We start from the raw sequence: 20429 nt of genomic DNA, 5'->3' as shown, positions 1-20429 counted from the left end.
TATATCCATTAGCCTGCTTCCCTTAATGTTAAGTAAGACCTTTAATAAACCACAGTGTAATTGTCAGATTAAGAAGTCACCTTGGCACCACACCGTAACTCAACTACAGCTGTATTTGGATTCCCCACTTTTTGCAGGACTGTGCACTGCGTTTGGGCATCCTGTCTCCTTAGTCTTCTCCAGCCTGGCACCTCTTGGTCTCTCCGGTCTGTTATGACCAGGACACTTCGATACTGGTCAGGTGCTTTGCTAACTGACCCTTAATTTGAATTTGTCTGTTGTTTGTTATTAGACTGAGGTTATTTGGGGTTTTTGGAGGAACATCCCAGAGGTACATGCCCCGTGTTGGCATTCTGTCAGGGCATGGTGTCGGGACCTGCACTCCTGCTGCCTTCCCAATGTCGCATTATTGGAGTGAGTCAGTGAGTCCACACTCCAGGAGGAGAGGCAGAGTCTGGCCACATAGCAAAGCCACCACTGTAATTAGTAAAGACAGTGGAGGAGATAACTTTTGAGATTCTGCAGATGTGCCGTTTCGCTTGGAACCTTCTCCCCCTGGTTTTAGCGCTGGAGGTGGTCTCGTTACAGCAGGCATCACTGTGCCCAAGGCGACTCTAGTTCCCTTAGTCCTTGAAAATTATTCATCGGAACCTCCTCTAAGGAAAAGCTGTCACCCTTCTCTCCCACTTATTCCCTAGCTTGTCTCTTTATTGAGTCATTTGTTAGTTCACTGTGGGTTTGTGCATGTTTGTTCTGTTGGGCCACAACCCAGTTCTGTCCTGGCATGTTTTGTTACTCGGCTTGTTCCCCTTTGGCCGCTGGGGGCTCCTCCATATTCACCCCCGTGTCCTTGAGATGTGCCCCGTTCTGGGGTTTGGGTTTGGGTGTTTGGGGAGTACTTTCTTACTTTCTGGGACTACAAGACACTCCAGCCTCATCTTGTATTTCCGCTGTCCCACCCTGGAGTCAGCCATTTCCCCAAGGAGCCTGGCTTCCTTTTCTTGGAGAGAGAGAGTGGTGTTAGAGACCAAGATGGGCGCTGCGGTGTCACTGCTGCTCTCGGCCGATTGGCTAGGGAATGTGTGTGTGCGATAAGCCTGCACCCGTGAGCGTACGTTTTCTTTCTCGATCTGCGTATATATTTAAAACTATGTAACACGAGTCTATTGATACATCCGGCTTCAGTCTGTTCTCTTTTCCTTATTAGTCACTTCTTTCTCCTGTTTCTAGTTTTCCTAATGTATTTATTTGTTCAACCCTAGTATTTGTGTAAAGTAGGTTCAGAGCCATGTGTCTGTGAGCAGTAAGCTCACCAGCTGCAGTCGAGTGTTTTGTCTTTAGTCTTACACCACCCAGGCAACACAAGGTTTGCCAAAGTTTCTTAAGCCAGCCCTCTGGCAGGGTTCTGTCATGCAGCGATAATGAAGTTAAGCTCGTTTGTCCCAGTCTGCAGGCTCTCTTGGGGTCACCCTAGACCCTGGTTGAATGTTTTTAAATTCGCTTACAGTAAAATTCACTTTTTACAGGGTGCGGTTCTGTGGGTTTTGATTCACACATAGAGGTGTGTGTCCACCACCACCGAGCAACACAGAATAGCTCACTACCCCAGAGGTTCCTAGGTGCTGCCCCTTTGTTGTCAGCCCTTCTCCTTACACCCAAACCTGGCTCCCCAGCATGTGCTTTGTGTGATAGTTTTGCCTTTTCCAGCATGTCCTATGAATGGAAACATGCATGTAACTTTCTGGATCAAGCAGGATGCACTTCATTTTATCCACGTTGGACGTGTGTCAGAACTTGATCCCTTTCTCTTGCCAAGTGGTGTCCATTGTATGGAAGAGCCCCAGCTTGGCTGATCCGTCCACCCCTTGGAGGGCAGCTGGTGGTCTCCAGGCTTGGACGATCACAAGTGAGGCTGACCCCCTCTTCACTCTTGCTGTTGCAGGAAGGCTTCACCAATGACCAGTATCAGGAGCTGGCCGAGCCCTCCTCGCTCACCTATGTCGCCCGCTCGGAGAACAGCATCTTTTTTGAGGTTGACGGACCCTACCTTGCCATGATCCTTCCAGCCTCCAAGGAAGAAGGCAAGAAACTGAAGAAGAGGTAGGAATCCCACAGACTTTATGCTTAGGAAAGGAAATGGATAGATTAGGTTTAACAACTCCTCTAGGAAATGGACCAGGAGCCAGGATGGGAACAGACCTCAGTTCTGGTGTTTTGGCCTTTTTGATTCAATTTGGAAAGCTGTTATCGCCACTGATGCTACCAACTCTGTTCTCCACCTGTTATATTCTGGTTCTACAGATGGCAGGCCCTTAAGTCATTTTTAGTTTGGAGAAGCATAAACCTCAGGATGGAGAGATGTTTGCTGCTTGATGGATGCTAGAAGGGAGGGTAAGAAAGAGAAGGAGGAAGGCAGAGGGCAAGGAGAAGCAGCCAGCATCCCAGCCTCTCCTCTGCTATGCTTGCCTGTGTTTCTAGGTATGCCGTATTCAACGAGGATGGTTCCCTGGCTGAGCTCAAGGGCTTCGAGGTCAAGCGCCGTGGGGAGCTGCAGCTGATTAAAATCTTCCAGTCCTCGGTATTCGAGGCCTTCCTTAAGGGCAGCACCCTAGAGGAGGTGTATGGCTCTGTTGCCAAGGTGGCTGATTACTGGCTGGACGTGCTGTACAGCAAGGTAAGGCCACCCTCCTCACCTGGCTCTGAGGGTCCCGCAGTCAGAGAGGGTCCTGGTGAGCAAGGTGACAGGTAAACTCAAGGCTAATAATTCTGATGGAATCCCACGACTTCCTGAGTTCCAGGGCCTCTCAGAATCCCCCCTTAACTTCTATATCCAGTGACAGAATTCTGTGAAGGAAACAAATAGCATGCCAATGAACGAATTGTAAGCTGTTTGTCCTCAGGTAGGCCCCTTGGACTCCTCATCGCTGAAGAAAGCTGCTGGCTCCTCAGTTGGTGCAGCTGCTGTCCAGCTGGCCTGTGCCTCTTCTCCCTCCTGGTTCCTCCTTTCCCTGTCTTTTCCTTTTAGGAGAAAAATCAATTCTCTGTCTTTTCTCGTTTTCTGCAGTCTTTGTGCTAATAGCTCAATAAACGTTTCTTGATATTTTTCTGCATAGTTTAATAAAATAGAAGGTACGGTTTTGTGTGTGGTATAAGTGTTGCTGTATGCTGGTATGAGACAGCCCTGTTACACTGCTGCCTTCAGCTCATCAGGCTAGAGAAAGGCAGACCTTCACCTGGAGGAAAGTCTCGGGTAGCCTTATGGTGGTGCTCCCTTCCTTCTGCATGACATTTTGCCCATTGCCTCTTTCTCCAGGCAGCTAACATGCCTGATTCTGAGCTGTTCGAGCTGATCTCTGAGAACCGTTCCATGTCTCGGAAGCTGGAAGATTATGGGGAGCAAAAGTCTACGTCCATCAGCACGGCCAAGCGCCTGGCTGAGTTCCTGGGAGACCAGATGGTGAGGGATGCAGGGCTGAGCTGCCGCTACATCATCTCCCGGAAGCCTGAGGGGTCTCCGGTCACAGAGAGGTAAGGGTTTCCAGTATTCAGGAAGGAATTCCTTAAGGGTCTCATATGCTCACATTGAAAACCTGCATCTGTTGTGGAACCTCTGTCCTTCCATAGAGAGATGAGCTTCCTTAAACAAGGAGGGATTTCCCTCATAGTACAGTGGTTAAGAATCTGCCTTCCAGTGCAGGGGACGCGGGTTCGATCCCTGGTCGAGGAACTAAAATCCCACGTGCCGTGGGGCAACTAAGCCCATGCGCCACAGCTACTGAGCCCGTGAGCCATAGAGCCTGCGTGTCACAAGAAAAGATCCCCTGTGCTACAACTAAGGCCTGATGCAGCCAAAAATAAATAAATGTTTAAAACAAAAAACAGTGCAGGGATAGTCAGGATTTAGAAGAGGGAGGAACTGGGCCTCAGACCCCCTGCAGATCAGATGACAGGAAGGCTTTCTAGGGCCCTGGTGGGACCCCTGAGAGGGCATGGTGAGCCCGTCCACCTGGAGCCCGGAGAATCTAGGTTCTTGGGAGACCAGACTGAGAGCACCCTCTCAGTCAGGCATAGGGGAGTGGGGATGTTCTGGTGGGTCTGCTACGATGGGCCCCATCACAAGGTCCATTTCAGGTTTAGGACAGAACTCCAGATCACTCACAGCCCCGAGGAGACTGATGCGGCACTTTTCGAGTTGGGATGATTGAATCACAGCTACATGTTACATCAGTGATAGAGCCAGAAAAGCAGGCTACAGGCTGACACGTACAGTGTGCTTCCACCTGTTTAAGTTTACACACGTAGAAAGTACTCTTATTTTTTTATGGGTACACAAAATAGTTCTATAAAGCATGCATGGGATTGATAAACACCGAGAAAAATATTGTGTTTACTTCTATATGAGGAGGGTCAGGAGAGCTACAGTGGGGACTTCATCGTCATCTTCATTTTTTCATCCATGAAATAAAAATGGCAGGGCCAGTTTGATAGGACTAGGTGGTGGGTGCACAGGTGTCTGTTGTGTTCTTTCTAAGTTTCTTCATGATATTTCACAATAACAAATACTTCCTCCAATGAAAGAAAGAGGGGTAGTGACAGTTGCCCTATTGCTTTGCTAATGATGTGAAAACTGGCTTCATTTTCAGGTGAGCAGGTGGGCTATCTAATATTTTACCCAATGAATAACAATTTTTTAAGTGTTTAATTACATACATGCACATGAATATATAATTTATGTAAGGACATTTGTAAATAGCTCTGTTAACAGTGGCCAAACACAGACCAGATGGCCAGTGGTAGGGGATTGTACATTAAACCATGGTATTTTAATATGATGAAGTATTGTTTAGTTATTAAGTATGATAAACATCAGATATAGGTATAGTGTATACAAATAACTACAATAAATAAAAACATAGGTTACAAAGTAGGTCATAATAACTTATTTCCATGTAGAATATGTGTGTACTTGATAAGTGCTATGACTGGGTTTAGGGAGATTTTCACATTGGTGAGTTTTGTGTCTCTTCTCGCCCAGGGCCATTCCACTCGCCATTTTCCAGGCAGAGCCCACGGTGAAGAAGCACTTTCTCCGGAAATGGCTTAAGAGTTCTTCCCTTCAAGACTTTGATATTCGGACAGTGAGTGCTGGTTTTTTCCTACTCTCAGAAGTTTAGGAAGAAAATTAGACAGGGCAGAGTATCCCTGACTCAGGTCTCCTTTTTGTCTGGAGAGTTCACTCTTGATTTCCTCCTTTCTGTTATGTAATGAATGAGGAAATAGTTACATTTTAGGGCAAAACTGGAGAAGCTAAATGTTGGGGAGGCCCTTTTAACTGTTCTCTTGGATGGACTAAGGCTTGGGGTCTGGCACAGGGCTCTAGTGCTGGCTCGGCCCCCTACTAGCTCTGATCCTGGGAGAGTCGTTTACACTCTCCACTTCAGTTTCCTCCTCTGCGAAATGGGACCTTTAATCTTAGAATTTCTAAGAGTGTTAAAATAAGACACGCGAAGCATGCTGCTGCTGCTGCTTTTCTCTTACACACCCCGGTTGTTGTTGCTGGCTTCCTGCACGCTCAGATTCTGGACTGGGACTACTACATCGAGCGACTGGGGAGTGCCATTCAGAAGATCATCACAATCCCTGCGGCCCTGCAGCAGGTGAGGTTGAGAACTGGTCGGAACAGGGCACAGTGTGACCTAAAGCCACAGAAACCTGGGCCTGGCCCAGACTAACAGCATCAGACAGATGATCGATATCACCTTTATGTAGGTGAAGAACCCAGTACCACGTGTCAAGCACCCTGACTGGCTGCACAAAAAACTGCTGGAGAAGAATGATGTCTACAAGCAGAAGAAGATCAGTGAGCTCTTTGTCCTTGAGGGCAAGAGACAGGTAATGGGACCTGGCCCAGGGCAACAGAGGCTGTGACAGTTGGTGCTGGGCAGTGTCCCATGGGCACACAGGGCACCAAAGTCTCCACACTGCTCTCCATAATTTTGGATGCTTCCTTCCATTCAAGCATTTACAAGTTTTTTTTTTTTTTCTTTCTAAAAAGGTACACATTGATACTTTATCCTTTAATTCCTCCCAATGTTCTTCTTTTGCGATAAGAAACATTGTGAATCATCAGCTTAGGGTGAAGAACTATGTGTAAAATGGAGGGTGTACTAATTAGACTCAGTAACTTGGAATGCATCACTATACCTTGAGACCTCAGTTGTCTAAACTGTAAAAAAAAAAAAATCTGTTAGAAACTCCAAAAAATACTGAAGACAGTGTAATGAAAAGCATAGCTAAAATCAGAAGAGCAAGAAGAAAATTCTGAGGTGCTGAAAATGAAAAGTGAGCTTTAAACCAGAGCAGTATACAAACTCACCTGCTAAAAAGCACATTCTCAGATTGAATTTTTACAGTCTAACTTTATATCTTATTTATAAGAGCTATACTTAAAAGGGCTCAAAATGATTAAAAGGATGAAAAAACATATATATCAGGTAGATAGTAACCAAAACAAAGCTGATGTAGCTATATTAATGCCAGACAAAAAAAATATTTAGGCCAAAAAGTATTAGTAGGGATAAGGATGGTATTAAATAATACTGAAAGTCACAATTCACTAGAAATATATAACAATTCTAATAGTTTAGTTTCAAATTAAATAATGTAGAAGTTACCTAAGTAGAAGAAATTGACATCTAATCAGTTTGGGATTTTGACACATCTCTCTCAATTGATAGATGGAGCAGACCAATAACTAGTAATAATGTGTACGGTTGGAATGAAACAATTGCTAACTAGATTTAGAAGCTAACTAGATTTAGTTAACAAATAGAACCTTACACCCAGTAATTAAAGAATACACATTCTTTTCAAGAACACCTAAAATAAGACTGTCTGTATGCTGCAAAGTGCATTGAAACAGATCCCAAATAATTTATATACAGACCATATTGTTTGGAAACTAAAAAAGAAATACATTTATAAGTAACTCATGGATCAAAGAAGTCACAGTGGAAATTAGAAATACTTACTGAATGAAAATACTATCAAAATTTGTAGTATGCAGCTAAAGAGGACTAAAAATAACACATAATCTATTTATTTATTTTTTTTTTTTGTGGTATGCAGGCCTCTCACTGTTGTGGCCTCTCCCGTTGCGGAGCACAGGCTCCGGACGCGCAGGCCCAGCGGCCATGGCTCACGGGCTTAGTTGCTCCACGGCATGTGGGATCTTTCTGGACCGGGGCACGAACCCGTGTCTCCTGCATCGGCAGGCGGACTCTCCACCACTGCGCCACCAGGGAAGCCCCGACACATAATCTATTTAAATGCATATAATAGACAAGAAAAACAAGTAGAAGATTAAGTAAGCTTATAGCTGAAAAATTGGAAAACAGTAGAGTAAACCAAGAAAGTAGAAAGAAAGAAGTTATAAAGGCAAGAGGAGCAATGAATGAACAAACAGTAAAACCGAAACCTTGATCTCTCTCTTTTTTTTTTTTTTTTTTTTTTTTTTTTTTTGCGGTACGCGGGCCTCTCACTGTTGTGGCCTCTCCGGCTGCGGAGCACAGGCTCCGGACGTGCAGGCTCAGTGGCCATGGCTCACAGACCCAGCCGCTCCACAGCATGTGGGATCCTCCTGGACCGGGCCACGAACCGGTGTCCCCTGCATCGGCAGGCAGATTTTCAACCACTGTGCCACCAGGGAAGCCCCGAAACCTTGATCTTTGAAAAGACCTATGAAATGGAACAAATCTTTGTCAAGATAGGTATTTCAGGTTTTGTTTTAATGAAAACAGATTATCATCGCAAATATAATAAAGCCTGAAAATAAATAAGTAGTTACCTTTCCTAAACAATTGGAAAACTTAGATGGAATGGATAGTATCCTAGAAGAATTATTCAAATTAACCTAAGAAAAAAATAGAAAAACTGAATAGAACTTTAAGCATTAAAAAATGAATCATAGGGCTTTCCTGGTGGCGCAGTGGTTGAGAGTCCACCTGCTGATGCAGGGGACACGGGTTCGTGCCCCGGTCTGGGAAGATCCCACATGCCGTGGAGCGGCTGGGCCCGTGAGCCATGGCCACTGAGCCTGCGCGTCCCGAGCCTGTGCTCTGGAACGGGAGAGGCCACAACGGTGAGAAGCCCGCGTACCACAAGAAAAAAAAAAAAAGAATCATAATTAGAAAGAAACAAACACTGGACCCAAATGGTTTCTCAGAGGGATTTTACCGAACTTTTTAAACAAAGTATTCCAGAGAATAAAAAAAAGAGGGTCCTTAGCTCATTTGGTAATCTTGATAACACTTGTTACCTTGGTAACAAACTGACAGGCCAGGAAAAGGAAGGAGTGTTATAGGCCATTGGCAGTTACAAACAACAGGTACAAAAATAGTAACAAACTAAATTTTGCACTGTATAAAAACAGTAACATTGTGTACAAGTAGGATTTTGCAAGGAATGGCAGGTGTTAACTTTAGAAATCTGCTAATTCAGTTAATTTTAGGAAAAATCTGTTCATCATCACCAAAAGAGAAGATTTACGGGATCATTTCCAATAGAGGCAAGAAAGAACATTTGGTAAACTTTAATGTCTGTTCATGATAAAACTTTAAGCAGGCAAAATCGTAAAAGATGAGATGTTTCTTTGATAAAGTCTCTGTCGAAACTCAATAGCACACATCATATTTAATGGCACATGAGAATCATTAAAGTTGAGGAACAGGAAATGGACGCCTGTTACCATCACTTCCTATTCAAAATTGTTTGGAAAGTCCTGGCCAGCATAATTCAACAAGGAAAAGAAGTTAATAAATTTTAAGGATAGAAAGGCATAAAACTCATCATTTGCAGGTGATATAAATGTTAACACAGAAAATGTAAGGAAACCCAGGAATTGTTTTAACTAATAAGACATTTCAGCAAGATCATTATCTTATACTAGAAACAATTAGGATTTTGTTGTTGTTGTTTATTTTTGGCTGCATTGGGTCTTTGTTGCTGTGCGCAGGCTTTCTTTAGTTGCAGCGAGCAGGGGCTACTCTTCATTGTGGTGTGTAGGCTTCTCATTGCAGTGGCTTCTTGTTGCAGAACATGGGCTCTAGGCGTGCGGTCTTCAGTAGTTGTGGCGTGTGGACTCAGTAGTTGTGGCGTGTGGGCTCAGTAGTTGTGGCTCTCAGACTCTAGAGCGCAGGCTCAGTAGTTGTGGCACACGAGCTTAGTTGCTCCATGACATGTGGGATCTTCCCAGACCAGGGCTCAAACCCATGTCCCCTGCATTGGCAGGCGGATCCTTAACCACTGCGCCACCAGGGAAGGCCGGCATGCAGGATCTTATTTCCCCACCTAGGTATTGAACCTGCGCCCCCTGCAATGGAAGGTGGATTCTTTTTTTTTTTTTGGTTTTTGTGGTACGCGGACCTCTCACTGTTGTGGCTTCTCCCGTTGCGGAGCACAGGCTCAGGGGCCATGGCTCACGGGCCCAGCCACTCCGCGGCATGTGGGATCTTCCCGGACCGGGGCACGAACCCGTGTCCCCTGCATCGGCAGGCGGATTCTCAACCACTGCGCCACCAGGGAAGCCCCTGGAAGGCGGATTCTTAACCACTGGACCACCAGGGAGGTCCTGCAAAAAGTTTTTTGATGTAACTTGAAAGTCTAATCCTAAAATTCATATGAAGAACAAGTATAAGAAAAACAAAAACAATTTTGAAGATTAACAAGAGGAAGCTTGTCTTAGTATGTAACAGGACACACAAGAAAGTCTTATTAAGGCAAGACCATACAGCAGTAGCACTAATAGGGACCCTAGAAACAGATCCAAATACGTATGGGACCTTGGTCTATCACAGAGGTAGCGTTATACATTATTAAGGAGAACGGAGTGCTTATTCAGTAAATGATGCTGAGGGAAATGTTCTTTCATATTTCAAGAAGTAAGTAGCTATCTCACACTGAGTATGAAAACAAATTTTAAATACAGATCTAAATTGAAAAAGAAAACGTTTAGAAAAAAACACAGGAGGCTATCTTTATGATGCTGAGGTAGAAAGAGCTTCTTAAGGCATGCATAAAAAACATCACAAAGGGAAAGACAGATAAATTCAATTAATTAAAATGTAAATTTTCTGTTGTTTGAAACAAGAATGGCAGAACGTTGGTATTTATTGAATCTGAGTTATAAGAGCATGGGTATTCATTACTTTTGTAATTTTTATAATAAAAAGTAAAAACACACTTTTATAGCACAGAAGTCACCATAAAGAGACAAGTCATAATTCGAAGAAGATATTCGGAATGTACAAAAGTTAGTAATGGTCCATAAGCATGTGTATATTTTTCTGTTGCTATGTAGCAAGTAATCCGAGAAGCTAACAGCTTAAATAACACAGGTGTTTTGGTTTCTGGGGATTTTTTTTGGCTGCGCTGGTTCTTCGTTGTTGCGTACGGGCTTTTTCTAGTTGCGTCAAGCGAGGGCTACTCTTCATTGCAGTGTGCAGGCTTCTCATTGCAGTGGCTTCTCTTGTTGCGGCATGCAGGCCCCAGAGTACGTAGGTTTTAGTAGTGGTTGCAGCGCGCGGGCTCAGTAGCTGCGGCGCGCGGGCTCTAGAACTCAGGCTCAGTAGTTGAGGCGCATGGGCTTAGTTGCCCTGCAGCATGTGTGATCTTCCTGGACCAGGAATCGAACCTGTGTCCTCTGCATTTGCAGGTGGATTCTTAACCACTGCGCCACCAGGGAAGTCCCACAGGTACGTTATTTTGCACTTTCTGTGGCCTGTGGTTCTGGAATCTGGGGACAGCTTATCAAGGTCCCCTGTCTCAGGGTCTTCCACAGACTGCAGTCAGGTGTCATCGGGACTGTGGTCTCATCTGAAGGCTTCCCCAGCTACTGGGGAAGGAGGTGCTTCACTCTGGTAGCTGGTGGCAGGATTCACTAGTGGAGCTGTCCTCATTTCCTTGCTTCATGGACCTCTCCAGAGGGCAGCTCACAGCCTGGCAGCTGACTTCAGAGCAAGCAATGGATAAGAGCCAGAGAGAGTGCCAGCAGTTCAGAGGTCACTGTATTTTATAATGTAATCTCAGAATGACATCCTGTCACTTTCGTTGTAATCTGTTCATTAGAGGCAGGTCACTGGGTCCAGCCCACACTCAGGAGGGAGTCATACAGGGGCATGAACAGCTGGAGGTGGGGTCCTCAGGGCCATTTTAGAAGACTGACTGCCTCAGGGTCAACCGCACTGTCAGGTAAATGAAAAATGAAATATTTAGATACCACGTCACACCAAAAAATGAGTATGGTGACACCCACTATTAGCACACGTGGGGAGATAGGAGCTTCTCTGTATTTCTGGTGGGAGTGTGAATACAAGGTCTTCAGGCAGCATGTGGAAGGACGGTTGTTGACGAGCCCAGTTTCTAGTTCTGAAAGAGTAGAAATTAACCATTCTTCATTTTAGAATGTCATGGATAGGTAAGCTGGTTTATTTGCATAATGGAATATCCTACAGTTAGAATGAATGGACAATGTCTACATGTATCAATAGGGATCAATTTCAAAAATATGTTATTGAGTAAAACAAGTTGGAGTAGAATGTGTACCATGTGTCTCTGTTCATATTAAACTGCAGCTTAAAGTAACGGTATATGGGTTTATAGGTACGGGGTAAAAGTTCAAAATGTGTGGGGAGTGGTAGGCACTGTGCTTGGGGCTGGGAGGGAGAAACAGGGGACCTTTACCTATTCTTTGCAGTAGTTTATTTCTTATGAAGAGGAGAGAGTTCTGAAGCAAGCACAGAAAAATGTAAACATTCAGTTCATAATGGTGGTGCCTGAGTGACATTTTCTGTCTGACCTTTTCACTCTTAAAAGTTAAAAAATAGATTAGTCTGTAAATGAATATGTTTGCATACAAGTATTTTACCTTGTTCAGAGGTGCACTTATGGTGGATTTCTAGAGAGAGCTGTTCTAAGGTTCCTTTGGATCTTTGCAGGTGGGCGTGGCACAAGCTTCAGAAGGTGCCCAGAGCCTTGGCTCCCCCGACATGGAGGACTTCGGCCTTGTGAAGCCACTCAGCTCGGCAGTGCCCGTTGCTACCAAGAGGAGGCGTAGCCGCTGGGAGAGCCAGGAGGAGTCTCAGGACCTGGAGCTGATGGTGCCCTGGCAGGAGATCTTGGGGCAGCCTCCCAGGCTTGGAACCACCCAGGCAAGAATCCTCGGGGAGGAAGCAGGGATGCTGGTCAGGCCTGACCTGTGACAAGCTGTCTCCCTGCAGGGTCTGGGCCTGAACTGGGGCCTGACCCCTGAGCAAATTGACAAGATGTACCCAGTTCTTACAGAGCGCTTGGGGGCTGCGAGAGTTAGTTGCTGTGGAAGGGCATTTCTGTTTCACTCGTGCTCAGCTGTATTTCCCGTCTCTTCTTGACCTATCCCAGGAAGAGTGGCTGGTCTGGCTCCAGTTCCACAAGAAGAAGTGGCAGCTACAAGCTCGACAGCGCCTTGCTCACAAGAAGAGGCGGCGTCTGGAGGGGTCAGAAGGTGCACCGAGGCCTGGGACCATCCGAGAGGGGCCCTCCACAGGTCTGGGCGGCTTCTTTCGAAGAACTGCTCGCAGCATTCTGGACCTTCCGTGGCAGATCGTGCAAGTGCGGACAGCTATCAGTGGGAGGGCGGGACACCCCTGAGGGCATGAGCATGGCTTATGGGAAGGAAGGGGTATCTGGACGGCTCACGATCCTGGGGACCTGGTCTGGAGCAGGAAGGGCAGGGCTTTACCTTGTGCCTCTGTGATGGGGCCTGGTGCTGGAGGCCACCTGGGAGATGGCCCGTCCACAGGTATTGAGTGCCTTCTGTGACACGGTGAGACACCTGTGTTTCCTTTCAGATCAGCGAGACCAGCCAGGCTGGCTTGTTCAGGCTGTGGGCTGTCATCAGCAGTGACCTGTACTGCATCAAGCTGAACATTCCCCGGGTATTCTACGTGAACCAGCGAGTGGCCAAAGCGGAGGAGGGCCCTTCCTATCGGAAGGTATGGGGGGCAGCTGGTGTTGCTGGTCACTGAGGTCAGCTGTCTGCTCAGCCTCTGAGGTTGTCTCCACTATGGAGGAGGCCACGTAAAGACCTAGTGAGCTTTGTGACCTTGAGCGAGGTGTTCTGGAGCCTCCATCTCCTGAGAACCTTCTTGGGATGCTGTAAAAATTAATTGAAATGATGCTGCGAAGCGCCAAGTGGATGCTCAGTGATGGAAGCTGTGGGCGTCGTTGTCCTTGCTGTGCCGTCCTCTTGCATCTGACGTCCATGTCGTAGGGAAAGGACTGGGTGGACATTAGTCAGAGGCTGTAGGCTCTGTCTCCATAGGCTCTTCTGATGTTAACAGCTTTATTGGGGTCTAATTCATATGCCATACAGTTCACTCATCTAAAGTGTACGATTCATCGGCTTTTAGTGTATTCACAGAGTTATGCAACCATCTCCGCAGTCAATCTTAGAACGTTTTCATCACCCCCAAAGAAACCCTGGGCCCCTTAGCAGTCTCTCCCCTCTCCCAGCCCTCAGTAAGCGCTGGTCCACATTCTACCTCTAGATTAGCCTCTTGTGGACATTTCACATACATGGAATCCTACAGCAGGTGGTGCTTCTCTCAGCTGTGGTGTCTTCAGAGGCCGAGCTCCCAGTTAGCTCCACCCAGAGCTCATTCACTGAGCAAATGAGCACGTTTCTTGGTTGGGTGCTAGGAACCGATTAACAGGTTGATGTCTAGTTGAGGAGATGAGATTCGAGTATTGGTAACTGGCAGCTAGACAGAGGAGGCTTCTGGAGAAGGTGAAACTTGATTCCAACCAGAAGATTCAGAGAATGAATCTAGAAAGAGGATGGGGGGGGGTGTTGGGCAGCAGAGAACAGATGATCTGGAATTCTGTAGCTTTCTTGGATGTGATACGATGTAAGTTTGTAGGAGAACATCCTTCCTTGTAAGATATTTTTCCCTTTGGGCACCCCTCTTCTGCTCCCTCCTCGCCAGGATTCCCACACTCTCTGGCTGCAACTCCTTTCCTAGTCTTCTGTCCAAGAAAACATGGCTTCTCTCGTGGTTTTTGCTTCCTGCACCCTTAAGGTTAAACCCAGGAGAGAAAAGAGGAATATAAAGTGGGAACACCTGCCCCTCACAGTCTGGGAGCTTATCTGCTTTTTAGAAGCTTCAGGCAGCTTCTTGAAGTTATGCCCAGACCTTTTCATTTTACTCATTGGGAGAGATGGGCTGTAGGGGTTTACTCCATGGTTGTGGGCACCAGAGGTTCTAGGCCTGTTTAAACGATGCATGTCTGTAAGAGTGTGTGCACATGTGTTTGCCTGTGCATTGTAGCACACATTACCACTTAGCTCAGTCGTGTGGTGAGGTCATCGCCATATTGTGTCACCAGGTGAATCGGGTCCTTCCTCGCTCCAACGTGGTCTACAATCTCTATGAGTACTCGGTGCCAGAGGACATGTACCAAGAGCACATCAACGAGATCAACACTGAGCTGGCGGCGCCGGACATCGAGGGTGTGTACGAGACTCAGGTACCTGTTTTCCCAGCTGAACTGTGCAAGGATCTATCCGGATGGAATAGAGGGAAACAAACCCCACAGAGGCATGGACAGACTAGCAGCATCGGCTGTGGACTCCACGGACACAGTGAATTTCAGCAGTGTGTCTGCCGAAGATGACCGGGGGCCTGTGCCCTCCCCCATCAGCCCTCACACCACCCTGTCTGCCCTCCTTCCAGGTTCCGTTATTGTTTCGGGCCCTGGTGCAGCTGGGCTGTGTGTGTGTGGTCAATAAACAGTTGGTGAGGTATCACTCAGGCTGGGAAGCAGAAACCTTTGCTCTTGAGCACCTGGAGATGCGCTCTCTGGCCCAGTTCAGCTACCTGGAACCAGGTATGGCATGTGCCAGCTGCCCTTGCTTGGCCCGCCTCCCGCTCATCTCAGGGTGACAGGGCATGTCCTCCTGCAGGGAGCATCCGCCACATCTACCTGTATCACCACGCGCAGGGCCACAAAGCTCTCTTCGGCGTCTTCGTGCCCGCACAGCGCAAGGCGTCTGTGTTTGTGTTGGATACCGTGAGTTCCGGGCCAGCCTGTGGGCGAGCCTCGCTGGGGGAGGAGCATATCCCTGGGCACGAAAGTCTCGCACCCCTGCCCCCACTGCTGCCTTGTTTCCAAAAGCCTTCGCCCAGGAATTAGAAGTGGATCGGCAGAGGTAGCCCGGCCACCCATGTCCACTCAGGGCTGCCCACTTCCTTCCCTGTGGGGAGAGGCGCCGACCCAGCCCTTGTTTGTCTAGGTGCGAAGCAACCAGATGCCCAGCCTCAGTGCCCTGTACTCAGCCGAGCACAGCCTCCTGCTGGAGAAAGTGGGCCCTGAGCTCCTGCCCCCCAGCAAACACACTTTTGAAGTTCGGGCTGAAACAGACTTGAAGACCATCTGCAGAGCCATCCAGCGCTTCCTGCTGGCCTACAAAGTGCGTGCCATCGGGGTCCCACGCCGTGGGAGTCCCCTCCCTCCCTCCCTCCCCCAGACCGGGTCCACCTAGCTGTTTCCCTCCCTGCACCCAGGAGGAGCGCCGTGGGCCCACACTCGTCGCTGTTCAGTCCAACTGGGAGCTGAAGAGGCTGGCTGGCGAAGTTCCCGTCTTGGAGGAATTCCCGCTCGTGCCTGTCCGTGTGGCTGATAAGGTCAGCTACGGGGTCCTGGACTGGCAGCGCCACGGAGCCCGGCGCATGATCCGGCACTACCTCAACCTGGACACTTGTCTGTCGCAGGCCTTCGAGATGAGCAGGTGAGCCGAGTGGAGGGGTGTCTCTGGCCACCTTGGTTGTCGCTGGCCTCACGGGTCTCTGGTGGCAAGTCGGCCTTCCCCACTTGCCCGGTCGTTGTCCCCTCCTGGGCCTGGCTGACCCCGTGCCCCTGCAGGTACTTCCACATCCCCGTTGGGAATCTGCCAGAGGACATCTCTACCTTTGGCTCCGACCTCTTCTTTGCCCGCCATCTCCAGCGCCACAACCACCTGCTCTGGCTGTCTTCCACATCGCGCCCTGACCTGGGCGGGAAGGAGGCTGATGACAACCGCCTCGTCATGGAGTTCGATGACCAAGCCCCTGTGGAGATCAACAGTTCAGGCTGTTACTCCACAGGTGGGTGGGTGAGGCACTCGGGGGCCTGGGCTGCCGTCCCTGCCGCTTGTTGCCGTTCTGTGCTGGTGGGAACGCTCAGCCCTGTTGGGCCGGGAGCCGGGGAGCCGAGCCTGCAGGACTCTGCGGGTGTGTGCTCTGCAGTTGGCCGCCCCCAACAGCAGCGGCAGGGATTTTTCTGAGATAGTACTTGCTGGGGTTGGGCTCCGCACCCAGGAGGGGTCAGTGTACCAGCGGTGGTGTCTGTGTGCAGTGTGCGTGGAGCTGGACATTCAGAACCTGGCTGTCAACACCATCCTGCAGTCTCACCACGTCAATGACATGGAGGGGGCCAACAGCATGGGCATCAGCTTCGATGTGATCCAGCAGGCCTCCCTGGAGGACATGATCACGGGCAATCAGGCTGCGAGCGCCCTGGCCAGCTACGATGAGACGGCCCTGTGCTCCAGCACCTTCAGGTACCCAGAGGCTTGCAACCCTGAGAGCATCACCTGACCTTTTGTCCTTCTTGTGCCCTCTCCTCTCCGAAGGCTGAACAACAGTTCGGGTTCTAGACGGAGCAGTAGAAATCCTTTTATCTTCTGTCCTTGTTTCGGAACTAAGAGTTGAGACAGTGTCACTGGGGCTCCCTCCGCCCTGCCAGAAGCCAGCCTAGGGCCAGGCTCTGCCTCTGTCCGTGGGCCTTTCTGATGCCCTCCAGGTACGGGTTGGCGGTCCCGGTGCTGCGTGCTGGCCCCTTCCTGTGGCCAGAGGCGTGCCTGCCGGAAATCACCAGTTTACTTGGGGTGCGGGTGTGTTTCGAGCATCTGCTGCGGGATGCACAGCAGGACATGCACAGTGGGTTAAGCCACACAGAAGGGGGTGCGGATTGCAGTGCTGACACAGGCAGGGAACACATGTGCTCTCCACAGCCCACCAGGTGATATGCCTGTGGCCCGCTGTAGAGATGAGGAAACCGAGGCCCTGTGCTTGCAGGCGTATTGCAGTTGAGGGGAAGGGTTGGTGCTCAGGAGCAAGTCTTGGGACTCAAGAACTTGGCACTCAGGAGTGCCAGCTGGCACTCCTGCTGCCTTCTCACAGAAGGCGGGCAGACCGGAGGGAGCGGGCTGCAGGCCGGGGGCTGGTGGAAGAGAGGCTCGGGGGCCAGAAGGCATGTGGTGTGGCCAGGGCCAAGGGCTGCTGGGCAGAGAAGCGGCAGCTATGTCCTGAGAGGTGGCGGCAGCAGAGCTGCCACGGGGAGGGCATGCCTTCCAGCCACCTGCGGCGACAGCCAGGGCAGTCGTGGCGAAGCAGATCATTAGGCCCGTGACTGGCCCAAGGGAGGAAGGGCCCTGTAGGTCTCTGTGGTGAGTCTGCTCCTGCTTCTCCCAGCAGGTGAGGTGCCTTCTTGAAGGGCACCCCCGTCTTCTCAGCTCTGTCCCGGCTGTAGGGAAAACTTGAAAGGTTGTGTTGAGTGTGGTGGTGTTGAGGGGTGCAGATGAGTCACGGAGGGCCGTGGAATGGATCTGAACAGTGAGAAGGGAGGGGGCAAAGATGACAGCAAAACAGGGAAGAGCTGGTGCCAGCAACAGGGGGGCGCCCTCTGAACCCCTCCTGCAGGATCCTGAAGAGCATGGTGGTGGGCTGGGTGAAGGAGATCACGCAGTACCGCAATATCTACGCCGACAACCAGGTGATGCACTTCTACCGCTGGCTCCGGTCCCCGTCCTCGCTGCTTCACGACCCCACCCTGCACCGCACGCTGCACAGCATGATGAAGAAGCTCTTCTTGCAGTGAGTGCCGCCCGTGGCCTTCTCTGGGCTGTGCTGATCCCTCAGTCCCCAAACCAGAAAGATGGCGGTCAGCACCTCTGGGATCAAGAGCCCACTTGAACCATAGCAATCAGATGGGTCCCAGGAAGAGCTTAGCTGCCATTGCAGCTTCCAGAGACATGCTGTGCGATGCATAGTCTTTGTTGCTTTTTCATGAGTCATTGTACACTGTGCTTACTGTTCTGCACCTCGCTTGCCTTCGGTAACAGTAGATCTTAGAGAGCTGTGTGTGGATGTACCACACTAATGGACATTTAGGCTGCTTCCACAACTTTTGCTGTCACAGTGACCAGCCATGGAGTGGCCTTGTACATGATGAGGTCACGCAAACATATCTGTAGAATAGTCTCCAGGAAGTAATGCTGTTGCAGGTCTGATCGATATTATCAGATAAATCTAGATGAGTGAACACCAATTTGATCAATATTGTCAGAGAGCTCCCTGTAAAGGTCGTACAGTTGATTGTGCTATTAGCGACGATTGGGAATGTATGTCCCCACTCCAAGCCACGTTGCCACGGGGGGTATTATTGCCAACCAGATGGGATAAAATGCTCTCTTGGTATACCCTTAATATGCGGTCCTTATTATGAATGAAATTGGACTTCCTTTTCATATCCTTTGCCCATTTTTCTGTAGATTTGGGGTTTTTTTTCTCTCATTAATTTGTATGAGTTCTTTTTAGATAAAAATTAGCCACTTTTTTGTGATGTGAGTTGCACACTTTTTCCTCAGTCTTTGTCTTTGGTTCTGTTTACGGTAGGGTTTTGCAATGCAGACCTCTTTGTTCTTTGTTGCTTCTGGGTTCAAAGTATGTTTTCTGCTTCAGGACGATCAGCTTTTTTCTCACAGTGTCTTCTGGTCTTCTCTGGTGTCTTGACCGTTGATTCTGAACTTGGTCTGCAGGCTCATTGCTGAGTTCAAGCGCCTGGGGTCATCAGTCGTCTATGCCAACTTCAACCGCATCATCCTGTGCACCAAGAAGCGGCGGGTGGAAGATGCCCTTGCCTACGTGGAGTATATCACCAACAGGTGTCAGCATTCCTGTACCTTCGTTCATCTGTGTCTTATCTGATCCATTCACCTGCTGCTGGCAGCCTTAACATGTCTCGTAGCATGGCTCTGTTGGTAATGAATGCTTTCTGCCTTTGGGTATCTGAAAAAGCCTTTATTTCACCTTTGTGGGTTTTTTTTTTTTTTTTTTTTTTTTTTTTTTTTTTTTTTGCGGTATGCGGGCCTCTCCTGTTGCGGAGCACAGGCTCCGGACGTGCAGGCTCAGCGGCCATGGCTCACGGGCCCAGCCGCTCCGCGGCATGTGGGATCCTCCCAGACCGGGGCACGAACCCGTGTCCCCTGCGTCGGCAGGCGGACTTCCAACCACTGTGCCGCCAGGGAAGCCCTCACCTTCGTTTTTGAAGCATGTTTTTGCTGGGCATAGAATTGCAGATGGATCTTTTTTGAAAGTCTTTTTTTTTCCTCTTTGTGTTTCTTTTTGGATAATTTCTGTTGTTATGTCTGTAAATTCACTGATCTTCTGCAGTGTTTAATCAGCCATTAATCCCATCTAGTATATTTTTCACACTGACAGTTTTCGTCTCTAGAAGCTTGGTTTGGGTCTTATGCGTCTCTAGAGTCTACTTAATGTGTTCAGTCTTCCCTCTGGTTTATTTATTTATTTTTTTTTTTTACTGCGGAGCACAGGCGCCAGGCGACCGGGGCACGATCCTGTGTCCCCTGCATTGGCAGGCGGACTCTTAACCACTGCCCCACCAGGGAAGCCCCTTCTGGTTTATTTTAACACATGCAATACTGTTCTAATAACAGGGTTTTTTGTTTCGTTTTTGTTTTAATTAATTATTTTATTATTTTTTTTGGCTGCGTTGGGTCTTCCTTGCTGTGTGCGTGCTTTCTCTAGTTGCGGCGAGCAGGGGCTGCTTGTCATTGTGGTGCATGGGCTTCTCATTGCGGTGGCTTCTCTTGTGGAGCACGGGCTCTAGGCACGCGGGCTTCAGTAGTTGTGGCACGTGGGCTCAGTAGTTGTGGCTTGCGGGTTCTAGAGCGCAGGCTTAGTAGTTGTGGCGCACAGGCTTCGTTGCTGCGCGGCATGTGGGAACTTCCCGGACCAGGGCTTGAACCCTTGTCCCCTAAATTGGCAGGCGGATTCTTAACCACTGCACCACCAGGGAAGCCCCTAATAACAGTTTTAATTCCTGTTCTGCTCGTTAGTACGTCTCTGTCAGCTCTGATTTGTTTTCAGTTCATAGAGTCATCTCCTTATTATGTGTTGTGTTTCTCTGCTGCTTTGTACACCTGGTGATATAGGATGGGATGCCAGACATTAAGAATCTTGGCTTGTCCGTTGGGTACTTTTGCATTCCTGTAAATATTCTTGAGCTTTATGTTATGTTACTTGGAAGCAGTTTGATCCTTTGGGGCATTTTTT

General features: G+C 48.7%; 1 protein-coding gene across 3 annotated transcripts in view; it reads left to right on the top strand.

The window, feature by feature from the left end:
• Positions 1–20429, top strand: part of POLE (DNA polymerase epsilon, catalytic subunit) — a 57388-nt gene that overhangs the window by 26116 nt on the left and 10843 nt on the right. For all 3 annotated transcript variants that reach the window (XM_067014868.1, XM_067014867.1, XM_059040740.2), the window contains 18 exons: positions 1943–2100; positions 2479–2674; positions 3314–3528; positions 5036–5138; positions 5577–5657; positions 5770–5892; positions 11994–12206; positions 12436–12645; positions 12885–13028; positions 14422–14562; positions 14769–14922; positions 14999–15105; positions 15329–15505; positions 15600–15823; positions 15958–16178; positions 16429–16633; positions 17775–17948; positions 18893–19018. In XM_067014868.1, coding sequence (XP_066870969.1) covers positions 1943–2100; positions 2479–2674; positions 3314–3528; positions 5036–5138; positions 5577–5657; positions 5770–5892; positions 11994–12206; positions 12436–12645; positions 12885–13028; positions 14422–14562; positions 14769–14922; positions 14999–15105; positions 15329–15505; positions 15600–15823; positions 15958–16178; positions 16429–16633; positions 17775–17948; positions 18893–19018 — 2972 coding nt within the window. The remainder of the gene's footprint in view (positions 1–1942; positions 2101–2478; positions 2675–3313; positions 3529–5035; positions 5139–5576; positions 5658–5769; positions 5893–11993; positions 12207–12435; positions 12646–12884; positions 13029–14421; positions 14563–14768; positions 14923–14998; positions 15106–15328; positions 15506–15599; positions 15824–15957; positions 16179–16428; positions 16634–17774; positions 17949–18892; positions 19019–20429) is intronic.

The sequence above is a fragment of the Kogia breviceps genome, chromosome 15 (assembly GCF_026419965.1).
Source record: "Kogia breviceps isolate mKogBre1 chromosome 15, mKogBre1 haplotype 1, whole genome shotgun sequence".
NCBI lineage: Eukaryota > Metazoa > Chordata > Mammalia > Artiodactyla > Physeteridae > Kogia > Kogia breviceps.
The sequence above is the reverse complement of the archived record's forward strand: the minus strand, read 5'-3'. Positions and strand labels throughout refer to the sequence as shown.